Source organism: Seriola aureovittata, chromosome 4, assembly GCF_021018895.1.
Source record: "Seriola aureovittata isolate HTS-2021-v1 ecotype China chromosome 4, ASM2101889v1, whole genome shotgun sequence".
In the NCBI taxonomy this organism is placed as follows: domain Eukaryota; kingdom Metazoa; phylum Chordata; class Actinopteri; order Carangiformes; family Carangidae; genus Seriola; species Seriola aureovittata.
The window spans coordinates 27,801,909-27,816,185 of record NC_079367.1 but is presented as its reverse complement, the minus strand read 5'-3'; the positions used below and the strand labels follow the sequence as shown (position 1 = coordinate 27,816,185).

Below are 14,277 nucleotides of genomic sequence, written 5' to 3'. Positions count from 1 at the left end.
CCTAATAGAGTTCAGTCTAAAACAATATGGAATCCTACATTTCCCACAATGCAACTTGAATGTGTTCTCATTCATGTCTATCATGCTCCATGCCTCCAGTTTGTAAAACAAGCTTTCAGTTATAGAGTTGCAAAGTGGGAGGAGATCATCTGAACAAAAGTCCCATTCATTTGTCACACACACAATGTTAGGTGACTCACTTTCACGAGGCTCTTGCAGTTAAATTATCTGTACATTGCACCTCAGACTGGCCTCTTTTCTATAGCAATGTTTGCCAAGGCTCATGGGTATTGTAGTATGCCGAGTTGTTCACTATGCCACACTGACAGACACTAAGACTGATGGTTATAACATGAACATGTAGGTCTGTTACATTATTATTCATTCACACATACACACACACACACACACACACACACACACACACACACACACACACACACACAAACACACAAACACACACACACACACACATACTTAGTGGAAGTGCTTACTTGGCGTAGGCCTTCTCCACCAGTGCGCTCCAGAACTCGTTGCTGTCATTGGAGTGGCAGTACACCAGCTCTCCGTTCACCGTGGGCAGCCGGTCATCGATCACCACGTCCACCCACTCACCAAACCGCCAGAACTGGAAGTGGAAGATCCCGGCGTATGACTCCGGTTTTTCTTTATCCCACTCCTGGTCCTTCCAGTCAGGAATCACCTGGGAAAAACGAAAACACGTGAGACTGGTCATCATCTCATCAAAGCTCAGGTTTTATCTCAAACATAAAGTGAGATTTGAATAATGATTTGTAAACTGAACAGCGGGACAGTGGCACAAACTGTTGGGCCCTGCACATGTGCAGCCTCCGTGTGTTAATCCAACAGTCACACTTGAACAAATAACCAAATCATCCAACTTTGGCCCCTACACTGAGAAATGATTATTAGTTATAGTATATTATTATATTAGTTTTTAACATGTGCTAGTCCAGTCTGCTGCAACTCACAAGAATACTGTCATATTGTTTTAGATACATTAGTCTGTTAACAGAAATAATTCAAATAACGTAAAACATCAAAACTGATTTGAATTCCAGGCTCTTGAGGGCCCTCCTCATGTTGGACCCCTGGGTCCCACTTAGCGGTTTACCAGTGTTGACAATAACCATGATATTTAAAAAAGGAAATACTCTGGATGAGATGGTGGGTGGGGACACATGGTCAACACAGGTCGTCTCTTCTACATAAGAAGTGGAGGTGAGTTTTTAACTGTCACTTTAACATCTGTCAACAGCAGTATGCTAGCTAACGTTAGCCTCAAGGGCTGGAATGTTTACAGACTTAAATTCCCCAAAAGCAATGATCACTCCTGACAATATCAAGTCTTTCTTCACATACTCTATTAGATAAACTCAGAATAATACAGCTTCCATGTGTTGGTGCCTAAAGAGTTGAAAAACATCAGGTTTTCCCCTTAATTAACCTTCAGCTTCTATAATTAACACGAGAGACTGAGGATTTACTAAGTTTTTAACAAGGGAAAGACATCCACCCATATCCTGCCACAAGATCCCCACTGACAACACATTAGTACTGACGTACACACACACAGACACACAGACACAGACACACACACACACACACACAGACACACACACACACACACACACACACACACACACACACACACACACACACACACACACACACACACACACACACACACACCAAGCCTTACTGAGGTGAATGATATAAATAAATAACTGATCCATTGAGCCAAGACCAGTCGACATCCCAGAAGCCCTCAGGAAACTCCCAGAGTTCCTCTCGTACGTCATCAGCTCCGTCTGTTGCTTAGCACCCTCACACATCACCCACCTGCTTAACGCCTTGAAAAAAAACTGTTTTCAGTTGATAATCAGACATTTCAAACCTTTCTATAGTTTTAGAGTGATATTATTAAACCAGAGATAAAGCAGGTTTTTGTTTTGTTTACACCTCAGATTATCATTCAGACAAACACTGCTGGTGGTTTCAGTGATGTGAAGAATTCCTCCATGAGAATGCAAATGCTCATGTTAAGTTTCACTTTATAAACATTAACTAATTAAGAAATGACATATATGTGTTTGTGTGTGGTTCAGAAATGTCAGGTCTCAGGTTTTAAAGGATTGAAACAAGCTGAATACACAAAAAGACTAATTCCTCTGACTGATACTGTTTTCACATTGATCTCATCTCCCAATGCCCCCCACCCCCACCCCCACCCATTTTATGTGGCATGCCAATCAATGTGTCCTAACCCAACTACCCTGTGGGCAAAAGAGAGACGCTGCTACGCTGTGATGGAAAGAGTTGAGAAGGGGAGGGGAGACAGAGACAGAGGAGGCAGACGAGCCTATTAGAAAAGAGGAAGAGGGAGAGGAGGTGGGGGGTTGTGTGTGTGTGTGAGAGAGAGAGAGGGGGTTGAAAGAAAGTCTACCAGAGCTCTATCTATCACAGCATCCATTCAGACAGACCAGCCCTGCCCTCTCTATAACCCAGGATTAAAAGCTTGAGGTCAGACATGGAGAAGGCCACAGCTCCCTTCAACACCATGGTGCTGCCATTCAAAGAAGACACTGCACTGACAGAGGTGAGACTCTCACTGACATGACAACCTCTCGCCTCCAGCTACATGACAGTGACTTCAAAGTCTGTTATCACAAGATGTGCGGATGCAATTTTTGATTTCACATGAGAGAAAATGTAACTGGATGAACAAAGATTAAACCTAACTGGTGCAGTATTGACAACTGATGAAATGTTAAACCTAGATATTATATAATCTTTTATATACTGAGATTTAAGATTGAACAACATATTTGAAATCTATTGCATTAAAATGCATGTATCAAAAACTATTGTATTTAATTGTTGGCCAACTTTTCAAAGTTTACTTTTTGGAGATGCATAGTTTGCAGGAGCGACAGCTTTCGACAGAAATTATTCATGTATATTTAAATTTTTCTGTGCATGGTGCTTTGAATGTCTCTCTTGTAGTCACCTATAGGTATCTCATCAGAGCAGAGGAGTTAAAACACCGACTGGCTATCCGCCTTAAATACAGTTTTCTTTCTGTCTGGGATCACTCAGGGTGAGGAGACCAACTGTCTGACCGCCACACTGTGGGTCAGCAGCTCCAGGGCTTTTGTGACTGAGAGCTACAATAATATTTGACTCATTGATTAGTGAAATTAGTGAATCAAAAGAAAATGAATCAGCAATGTGTAGATTGGTTTGCAGATGTGATCAATGAGAGTTACAGAGTTACATCCAATGGTGCTTCAGCCATGACCGGTGAGTGGATTGGAACAGCAAATTTAATAGTGATAAAATCATCTTACAGCAGATTCAAATGTACAGAACAAAGTCGTTAAAACTCAAGAATTAACACCAACTCTTAAAAAGGTTCTTGGTCTGGGACTTTTTTCTCCATGTGACCCTGACAAGAAAAGTTTGGACTCCTCTGGTTTAACACACGATTCTCTGCTAATCCGATCATACTGCATTGAGTAGTTTGGGGATTTGGATGATGTCACCATGTGCTCTTGGATATTGCGATGGCCATTTTGCAGTTTTCTGATGTTTAAGAGACCCAGCGATAAATCAATTCATAGCCAAAATCAAGCAATAAAGAATATAATAATTAGCAATTATGACAATTCTTCTTCGCTGCGAAGAGTGTAAGGTTAGCCGTTAGCAAAATGTCAGCAATTTTACTGGTGGGAAAGTACCACCAGTAAAAAGGAAACATGGACAGTATGCAAGGGTTGAATTATGAAGGGTGACACTAGTATTAGGACAATTAGTGTAGAAGTGTTATTTACTAGATTTATTTGTTTGTTCATGATTGACTGTCAAGTTCAGGAATTGGAATCAGTATCAGGAAGGAAATAATTGTATCGTTTAACATTGTAGCCCATTCTTTTTTAACGGACTCAGAGCAAAGCAGCACTGCAAATATTAGCTGATTAACTGATGAGTCGATTGAGAGAAAATTAATCAACAACTATTTTGAAAATCAGTAAATTATTTAAATCACTTTTCAAGAGAAAATATGAAACAATTGCTTGTGCCAGCTTCTTAAATGTGTCTGTATTCTACTTTTCTCTGTTTTATATCATTGTTAATTACATATGTTTGAGTTTTGTTGTTAGACCAATTAATTACAGTGTCACTGGAAGGTTAAGACTCCTGCATCTTTTCCACATTGTAGTACAGGCTGAATATGAATTATTATAAAATATTGTTTTGATTGACACGCAATACCCCACAATGGTAAACCATGTTTTTAGAAATACTAGTGAGTTACACATGTAAAAACCTGGTCATTTTTATGATGTCCCTAAAATTTAACCTTCTTTAAATTCTAGTGAATGGACGTGACTTAGAAGATGATTGAGGCGTGCTCCTGTCTGCAGGTGCAGCACGGTGATGGTACTGTAGCATCATGTTGTGGTGTTGAGGCTGAGAACAAGTCTGTAAAAGTCAGGGTGACAAAGTCATGTCCCTGAACTGAACACGATTGAAAATCTGTGGAAAGACCTGCAGAGACGCCTTGGTTTAATTCTCAGAGAGTTTTTAAAATCACGTTTTCAGTCCACGTCAGGAGGAGGCTGTGGTGGATGGATGAATATGACACAGGAGAGCGGTGTTCGATTCCCATGTGAAACTAGCTGTTTATGTTCTTTCTGTTATCCATGACCGTTTGACGAAGTTAACTACGTTGTTATTATTGTAACCAACAGGAGGACAATGGTAGGTATGCCACTTTGATTACAGTCTGTGTGTTTATTATAATATATCAGAGGGTTGACAGGAACAACCTGTCTGGTTGTTGAGGTTGGAGGACTCAGTGCCGGTGGACGCGTCTCACAGTGAGATGCAGAACCACAGCTTTGGCCTGATTTCACCACGTTATCTCTCTCGACTGTTGACCTCCATCTCAGACAGCACAAAAATCACACAGTGTAACGAGGCTTCAACCCTTTCATCCATCTCTTCCTGTGTTCCTTCATGTCCGCTGCAGATGATGCGTCTTCGTGTATCGTCTTTGCAGCGGTCAGGGCAGAAGCGTCAGGACGGTGAGCGTCTGCTTCTTCCCCATGAGGCCGTGTATCGGCTGGACTTCCACACCCAGGAGCTGAACTTCTCCCGCTGGTACTTCTCCCTCTCCGGCCACGGTCGAGTCACCATCACTGGTATCTCCCAGCACTGGACGCCCGATCTCACCAACCTGATGACCCGTCAGCTGCTGGAGCCCATCGGAACATTTTGGCGCAACGTCGACGACCCGGAGGATTCGCCGCTCAAATGCCTGGAGGCGGACATGCAAGAGTTCGGCGAAAGGATCGCCGAGCTGGCCAAGGTCAGGAAGGTCATGTACTTCCTGTTTGCTTTCAGGGAGGGGGCAGAGGCGGCAAATCTCAGCTGCTCGGTGGAGTTCACACCAGAGAAATGACCAGTGCAAACCTGCTAGATTATTGGAACAGCATTGCAATATACTGTTCAGTCTTTGACCTTTAAAAAAAACACGGTACTAGAGCAGAAAAACCTTATATCTCCTTTTCAATAACCGACACCTCAAGACCTCAGCTTAAATATTCTCCCTCCAAAACTCATTCCCTCTCATCTCTGAGTTTTCTACAGTAACAAGAAAACGCATTTTAGCACAAAGAACAAAGTTTTAACAACAAAAGCCAAGTCAAAATTTTATAAACATTTATCGAAAACAAGTTTTAAAGAGTAAAGAAAGTATTTTCCACTAAAACAAAGAACACATATTTAGTACAAAACTAAAAAACCTTGACTAAAGGTAAAACAAGTATGAATGCACTTTATTTAGACTTAATACAGAACTAATTTTCTTGCATGTTTCCTGGTGCTACTTTAAAGATCAATGTATCATCAACATAAATCATCAAAATAAGAAATATTCAAAATTCATACAGAAGTGTGAGCATTCATAAAAATCTTCTTTACGCAATATTATATAATGATTTGATGCTGATCATTCATAATCGACATCTTCAATTTTAGATTTTTTATAATGAATTATCTGCGTCTGAAGACAAAATGCGAGACTCTCGTCATATACAAACTAAGAGTGAATAGATTCCTCCTGTAAATACAACACGCCTTCACTGATCACTGAACACTGTGATAATGTGTCTTTGCTGTTGTTGCTTTATGTTTCTGAATTCGTTCATCACTCACAGACAGGAAGTGACAGCTACATGCAAAACATCTGGCAGTGAATGGAATATCAAATATTCACATCGCATGACTGTCGGCCTGACACAAAACCGCTCAATGGAGTGACATCTATTAAATATCGACTGAAAGCTTGTGTGTGTGTTCTCATTGGTGCTGACTGTTATTGCTGTTACTGGACAGAGGAAGAGCGGAGGGAGGAGGGAGGGGACAAAAAAAGAGAGGGCTAGGAAGGGAGGAAACAAGAGAAGAGGAGTCAGGTCAAGTCAGATTCATAAACATCGATCACAAATTTGAGTCATAGGGCTTTATGACCGGTGAAGAAGTATTGTAAAAGACTATATACTCTGCAACTGACATGTGATATGAATTTGGATTATTATTTCCTGATTAGATAATATAAGGATATACTTTATACTATACAACTACAGATTCTCTAACTCGTGTGCACATTAAAACACAAGGATCTAAGAGCCATTTAACCATTTACTGAGGGTGGAGGGTGATGGAGGATTTCCTGTACAATAAACAAACAAAAGTCAATACGTTGCCATGCATACCATATAATGCATACCAAAAAAAAAAAAAAACCCTCTTCTAAACTAAAACAATTTGCCTTACCTACAATTATCTCCAAGGAAATATACTAACTGGCTCCAAAACAGTAAATCAGAATCAGAATCTGGTTTATTGCCAAGTAGGTTTTCAACCTACACGGAATTTGCTTTGGTGTTTAGGTGCAAGAACAAAGATGAAACAAGCAAGAACTGCAGGTCAGATACTGCATCTTAAATATAAATAGAAAAATTAAACAATAAAACTAATTGAAATACGATCTGCTTCCACAGACTTCTGCCTCGAAGGCGTCAAACAGTTTCAAACAATATTTCTGGATCTGTTAAGAGGTCACATGCACTCATACATTAGGACTCAGCATGTAAACATCAGTTAAAGGAAATAAACAATAAGTAATCTCACAGGATTGATACTTAAGATTGAGATTCTTCAACAACTGCACTCAGGAGGAGAGGATGTATTTGCAATCATTCTTTGGGAAATCATCCTCATCTAATGATTTTCAGTAAACACAGTTACTCAGTTACCATGAGCATGAGAAGGTGAAAAACTGGGGACAAAAAGTTGGAGGGAAAAATAGAGGATGACAGACAATGAGGAACGCTTGACCAGCACAAGCACAGTCTCTAGTCTGTACTTTGGAGCTGCAGTTTACATTTTGGTTTTTTCTTTGGATATTTGAGCACTTGCTAGTGCTAGTAGTTTGTCAGCAAGAATGCTAACAGATCTGGTGTAAGTATGATGTTGCTATTATGTTTTTTCATGCCAACATTGGAGTTACAGCAATATCTGTGAAATCAGAGTCCCCTCATTAATATGCAAATGTGTGCAGTAAGACACACCAACATCTAATCAGCTATATAGAACCATATATGAAATGAAGAGAGCACTGGTTAAATCGTGCTAACAAAAGGCTGAGTTTTATTACATCCTATACTTTAAGTCCGTGCTATCGTCTGGGACTGAGTTTAATTTCAGCACTTTGTAGTGAGTTTGTTGGAAAAAACTGCACCTTTTTACTTAAACTGGACACAAATGCAAACATGTGGAAGACACCAAGAAAACAGAGTCAACACCAACTTCAGTGACAACATCTTAACTTTAACGAAAGAACTTTCCATTGCCTTTAAAAGCAGCAGAAAGATTAAACAGCCAGAGAGGGCTATTATTAATATTATAAATAAAAGTAAATAAGCAACTTACGTAAGTATTACTGATGAATGGAAGTAATGACAATGTGAAGAATGATCATTTTGGGAAACACCTGTACACACTGTGACAAAAGTGTATTTTCCACATGTTGTCAACACATGTTCTGTATGTGAATCATTAAGACTTATAAGATGGTTACTACCGGGTCTGCTCACTTTTGAGTGACAAAATGTTGTTACAATTGTTGTCAGACTACCTGTGTAGTTCAGCTTCATCACACCAGAGGCCTAATAAGCGTTTTAGAAGACAACATGCTGCTCCACTGAGGCGACGACACTGAAACTAACTTCAGTTTCCTTCAGCTGATGGAAAAGTGAGAGCTGCAGAGGAGCTCTGAGACCAGACAGGAGGAATGAGGTCACCAGCAGTGGAAAAAACACTGAGGACACACACAATGCCCCACACACACAATGCACCACACCCACACAAACACACACACACACACACACACACACACACACACACACACACACACACACACACACACACACACACACACACACACACAATGCTGGACTAACTGGCTGGAAGGCCTCAAGGTCAATAAGATGATCACGTTTAATCTGGCCCTGAACCTCCAGTATAACCTGTTCACCCACTGTGATTCACTCTGGCCCTGTTCAGACCTGGTATTAACATCCGTCTCAGTGGTCAGCTGTAACTTCAGGTGTGAACACACCCAAGATGCATTGAGACACGTTTGAGATCAGACCACACTCAGAGGGAGTCTGGACCACATGTGTCCATGTTCTTTTATCTGTGTGAACACAAGGCACATCGACAACAGACCCGTCTGTCAGACTGGTTCAAAACAACAACACATGCAGTACGTGTTTATTTGTATATAAAGTGAGATCTGATCACAAGTGATCACTGCAGACTATGTCATTATTTTGGCAGATATTGCAATTTCATTTGGAATGATTATTTTTTCCATTTTATTTTCACTGAAAAATTTTTTAAATGATGATGATGTGATATTTGTTGGTCTTGTACCAAACAAACATGTTCCTTCACATCTGGAGAATATGATTGTAGGCCGGGGCGTCTCTGTAGCACCGCAACGCTAATGGTGCTAACAATGCACAACAATGTGACACATTTTACCTTAATCAAAGAAATTTAAGCTCCTGTGATTTGGATACTGCACTTGGCCATATTGTGATTTCAATTATATTTTGATAAATTGTGCAGCCCTAATGCCAGCCTACCATTAAGTTATATAAAAAGACACTTGGAAAGGCTTTATGCTGTCCTGGCACTTCATGGCTAAATCCTCTATCACTTACATGTTGAATTAGAAGTGTGTTGTCAGGTTGTTGTTTAATCCCAGATGAAACTCTGAAAGATAAGCAGCCTTTAGACTTCAGGGAGGCATTTGATCGGTCCCAGATTCATTCTGCAGCAGGACAATGAGTCCAAACATTCATCCAGAGTCATAAAGAACTATCTAACGAGACCAGAAGAACAAGGAGTCCTGCAACAGATGCTCTGGTCCCCACAGAGCCCTGATCTCCACATCATGTGACATCACATGAAGAGACAGGTGTACAGAGGAGAACTGATGCTGCTTTAAACGCAAAGGGTGGACACTGCAAATATTGATTTAATTCGTTTTTATTCCTAATTACTGCACTGACGCACTGACACTGAAGTTGACTGTCAAATAAAAACTATTCATGGCATCACACAGTACTGTGTACAAATATGATTATTCAGTTCCAACTGGCATGAAGCAATTCACATATGCAGCTGTGTCAGCTCTGAATAACATGGTTGTTCATCGAATGTGTGTGTGTGTGTGTGTGTGTGTGTGTGTGTGTGTGTGTGTGTGTGTATTCAGACAGCAGCAGTAATCTACTCAGAAATCATTTGGATTGCCACAGTACACACTCAAGCAAACACACATCCAGTCATACAAATCTGACACCCATATACTTGCATACACACATGCCCACACCCATCAATAACACACACACACACACTTGCATGGTGTCTTGCTGCCATCTGTCTGTGAGTGTATGTGTGCATGTGTCACTGGGTGAATGAGAATCAAAATGAACAGCACTTTGGACAAAGGTGCTATATTGATGTAGTCCATTTACCACACACACACTCACAGAGAGAAATATTTACATTCATTCAAACTCAGTAGTGACAATCCTGACTAAAAGAATGATCTGATCCTCTGAGTGTTGGTAATCTGCTCTTATGATGGAAGCTGATGTAAATATTGCTTTAAGTGTGTTTTGCCGTCCACAGTAAAAAGAGTATTTGTTTGATAAAGCTAACAAACCAACTGCACAACTGCAACTATGCAGAAATAAAACAACATGTATACAGCCTCTTGGTCTTTCTCTCACCTTCTGCCACAGTGCCTCCCTGGAAGCCAGGCTGGAGCAGGCGGCTACGAACCAGCAGTTTCCCAGCTGGCCCTGGTGCAGGTCGTGGGCACTGATGCCATCCACAAACAGATGGGGGTCGCTGCTCAACTCCTGCGAGGTTAAAGATGATAGCAATCGGTGTTAAACTTTTCTTTTACAAAAATTCAGCAAAGGGATGAGAGTGACAATCCTCATTAATTAATACAGCAGCAAACAACTATTTTCTATGTACACCCTCTGAGTGCGTTGCCTGAAGTGAGGCCAGAGTTGTGGCCGACAAAGCATTAGTGTTACTGGTGCTCTAGAGCGCCTTCAAGTGGCAGTGAATGTCATATATAAAACCTTTAGAGTTATTGATAGTTGGCATCCACTGAATGATTTTACCAACACAGATTAAACTAAAAGAATCCAACATGAAAACAGACAACAGAAAAAAAACAAGACAAAAAACTAGAATCACCTCCTGGTGGTTGTCTCCTCCACTCACACTAGTTTCAGGTTATATCCCTCTTTATCCAGAGTCATAAAATATTAACCATTTGTGTGAAATTTTGTCATAATTGCTGTGTGAAGACCTTGACCTTTGACCTTTGACCACCAAAATCGAATCAGTTCATCCTTCAGTTCAAGAGGACATTTGTGCAAAATCTGAATAAATTCCTTCGAGGTGTTACTGAGATCGTGTTGTTATACATCCGTCTGGCAAAACAACTATTCACCAACAAGAGTGAACTATGGATTATTGATCAAGTCCAGATTTTACAGTCAACTTCCCTCTAAGAGACAGAAACAGACTCTGTAAAGGTTCTAATTATATCATCAGTCCACTATTTTAGTCCTTTTCTACTGTATTTCTATTGTGGTGTCTCTGGCCGACCTCCAGCTGCTGCTGTGTGATCAGCGGCGGCAGAAGGATGTGTTCATGGCGGGCAGCTGCCAGGTGTGGATGAATGTGACGCAGGGCGTAGCCTGAGCGCTCAGTCAAGCTTCATGAGGTAAACGCAGAGTAGAGACGCCCTCAGATTAAAGCAAAGCAAACCACAGAGGCAGACTAACAGGACGGCAGCCAAATCACAGGGCTGGGATAAACCAGTGGCGCACACCCCCCCCCCCAGTCAGACCACCGACTCTGTAACTATAAGACCGACGTATACATGGCTCACATGAAGCTCATGTATCAACTAGTCATGTCATGTTTGGAACAGATTAAAAAGGTACAAGATATTACGTATAGATGTTGTTACCTTTGGACTGAGCCAGGTGCTTCCCTGTTTCCAGTCTTTGTGCTAAGCTAAGCTAACCAGCTGCTGCTATAGCTTTGTATTTAGCATACAGACCAGAGAGGTACCACTCCTCAGATTTAGATGCTGGTATTTCTCCAAATTTCTGAAGAGCATTTTAAGTGGATGCTTTTTTTTTTTTTTTAAAGATGTTGAAAAAGCATTTTTAGATTTTGTACATGATTCAAACAGTTTCAGTATTGTCTTCTATGTAAATAAGAAAAGCTTTTTTTAGGTTAGAAAGTGCTTCACATTAAAAGCATGAAAAAAGAGTATGAACAAGAAAGAAAGAAAGAAGAAATACAAACAACACCAAAAGCATCTAAACTAATTTTACAAAACAACAAATATCATTTTAAATAAGTGAAGAAGTAAAAGTCAGTTTGGAGAAGTTTTTCAAAAGTCTCCGTTGAAGCAGGCGGTCTAATCGTGAGAGGGAAACTATTCCAAAGTTTAGGGGAACAGACGCTCGGTCTCCCTTCATCTGAAGTCCAGCTCATACAACATTCAGCAGGCAGTGACTGGCTCTATAAGTTGTAAGTATGTGTTCCTTCCTTTTCATTTAGTAAAGTCACATGACAAACTGACTGATGTATATAAAGAACAGACAGAATCTCAAAGACGCTGTTCTTTTTCCCCCATTCTCTAAATTACAAGCCACAACTCTAAGTATACTGTACATGATATACCCACAGATACTGTACCATAAATACCCTCATCTGTTCAACCACAACACACACACACACACACACACACACTCTCTCTCTCTCTCTAAGTCCCCCCTGACTTTTGCGTATACACTGTATTACACAATGACTGTGACCACCACTATCTGCATGTCTACAATATTAACTACAGGCTGTCAGGTCAAACACTTCCCCGTCTCACATCCTCATTTTTCTGTGACATACAGCCAGAATTCTGATCATCTCCTACCAGCGTTAACAATTACTTACTGGCCATGAATGCAACTTCAGCACATCAGTGTACAGGCTGTGAAAATGAAAGGGTCTGTCTCTGAAGTGACACTTAAATTTCACTAAAATTAGTCATCACTCTAAAGTTACGTTAAAGTGACAGGTGGAAGGTTAGATTTAGACGGTGTAAATGTGGGAGCCTGTCGAGATAAATATTATTAATATTCTGTGACTCTCATTTGGTTCATGGTCTGTTCATGTGAGGCACGAGTCCAGAGTCCACGTGCTTGTGTTACTTTATTGCTGGTGATTAGCTTTCTAAATAAACTGCTATTGTTGGGACTAAACTGCCTGAGTGCATGTTATTCAGCTTCAGGTGAATTTTCACCTGGGATGTCCAAAGGTTTTTTGGTCCAAATCCAAGTCTTTTAATATCCAGTATATTACTTATTTACCTAAACATTGATTAAATATCCGACACGCTCAAACAGCTTGAGCTGCTAAATTTGACACACCTTACTTGAGCCAAATACTGGAAGTCCTGATTCAAAACTATGAAGCTTATACGCTTTAATTATACACATGACATGAGCTACAGCCGAAACTGATGAAACGTGACATGTCCCTCACATGTTGGGGTCAACTGTCCACTCTGATGCTCCAGTGTGGAGCGTCTTCTCTCACATAAGATCTTTGGCAAAGTACAGACACTTATAGTCTAGAGAGCAATTTAATTAGACACCAGGCCAGTTCAATTTAATTTGGCCATCAATTTATTTATTGAATTTACATTAATTAGTAACAGTTGATATGACGTGCTGCCAGCCATGTTTTTTTTTTCTTTTTTTAGATAGCTACTTTAAGAATCAGATTTTGATTGGCTTTCTTTTAGCCTTATTTCTATCCATTAAAATCTCCAGATCAGATTAGTGATGTCACATATTTTAGGTGGATAAGTGCAAACAAGTTGTATCAAATCACAGATGCAAGACAACTGAAGTAACAAGAGCAAACAGGGCCAAAGATGTGATGTCATGGTTTTTCTACCAAAGAGCACTGATTTGTTTGAAGTTCATTTTTTTGTCACAATTCTTTAATAACCGAACCGGATGAATACAGATCTAATAATTTTTGCATGTTTCTTTTAAAAATATAATTATTGTGACACATATAGTCAGATTGTATGATTCGTTGTTCAGTAAAGTTTTAACTTCTTTGAAACATGCAGTCACCCTGAGGTTTCCTCTCCACCTCCACTCCCTGAACAAATCAATAATATTGATCGATTTGAGTGCTTAAAGTTTCCCGTTAATTATTTAGCAGCTCAGATCATGAATGATTGACAATAAAAGCAGATAATGAACACAGAGTTCAGACTTGAGCTGAGTGTTCTTTTATACTGAGACTGGAAACTTGTTCTAAATCATGGTTGTTATCGAACTTCACGCTGACTGCACTCAGATCACTGTGAAGTCACATGATTAAAAAAATCCAGGCTTTGTTCCAGTCGCATCAGTCTGTCATCTTTTCTGTCTCGCTGCATTTTCTGGTCTGAAAAAAGGTTTAACTGGCGACACTGTCACCCTCCTACATGAACTGGACTGAACTGGGAAGCACCTCAAAGTGTTAAAGTGAATTAACAGGACGGACAAATGATAAATAAAAGAT

At 40.2% G+C, this 14,277-nt stretch overlaps 2 protein-coding genes across 3 annotated transcripts in view; one reads left to right on the top strand and one right to left on the bottom strand.

Annotated features, from left to right (window-relative positions):
* The window catches only part of capn5a (calpain 5a), a 31,964-nt gene that overhangs the window by 8,488 nt on the left and 9,199 nt on the right, over nt 1-14,277 (bottom strand). For both annotated transcript variants that reach the window (XM_056374540.1, XM_056374541.1), the window contains exons 3-4: nt 10,392-10,523; nt 495-703 (exon numbers count right to left, since the gene is read on the bottom strand). In XM_056374540.1, the coding sequence (XP_056230515.1) occupies nt 495-703; nt 10,392-10,523 (341 nt within the window). The remainder of the gene's footprint in view (nt 1-494; nt 704-10,391; nt 10,524-14,277) is intronic.
* Nucleotides 2,340-7,935, top strand: ompa (olfactory marker protein a). The gene is made up of 2 exons (XM_056374542.1): nt 2,340-2,620; nt 5,057-7,935. The coding sequence occupies exons 1-2, from the start codon at nt 2,552-2,554 to the stop codon at nt 5,486-5,488; spliced, it is 501 nt and encodes a 166-aa protein (XP_056230517.1). The 5' UTR covers nt 2,340-2,551; the 3' UTR covers nt 5,489-7,935.

What these genes read in the sequence shown, in the direction of transcription:
- ompa (XM_056374542.1), top strand. Translation starts at nt 2,552, where the DNA reads ATGGAGAAGGCCACAGCTCCCTTCAACACCATGGTGCTGCCATTCAAA. An exon ending in AAGACACTGCACTGACAGAG is followed by an intron (nt 2,621 to 5,056) that starts GTGAGACTCTCA and finishes TGTCCGCTGCAG; the next exon opens with ATGATGCGTCTTCGTGTATC.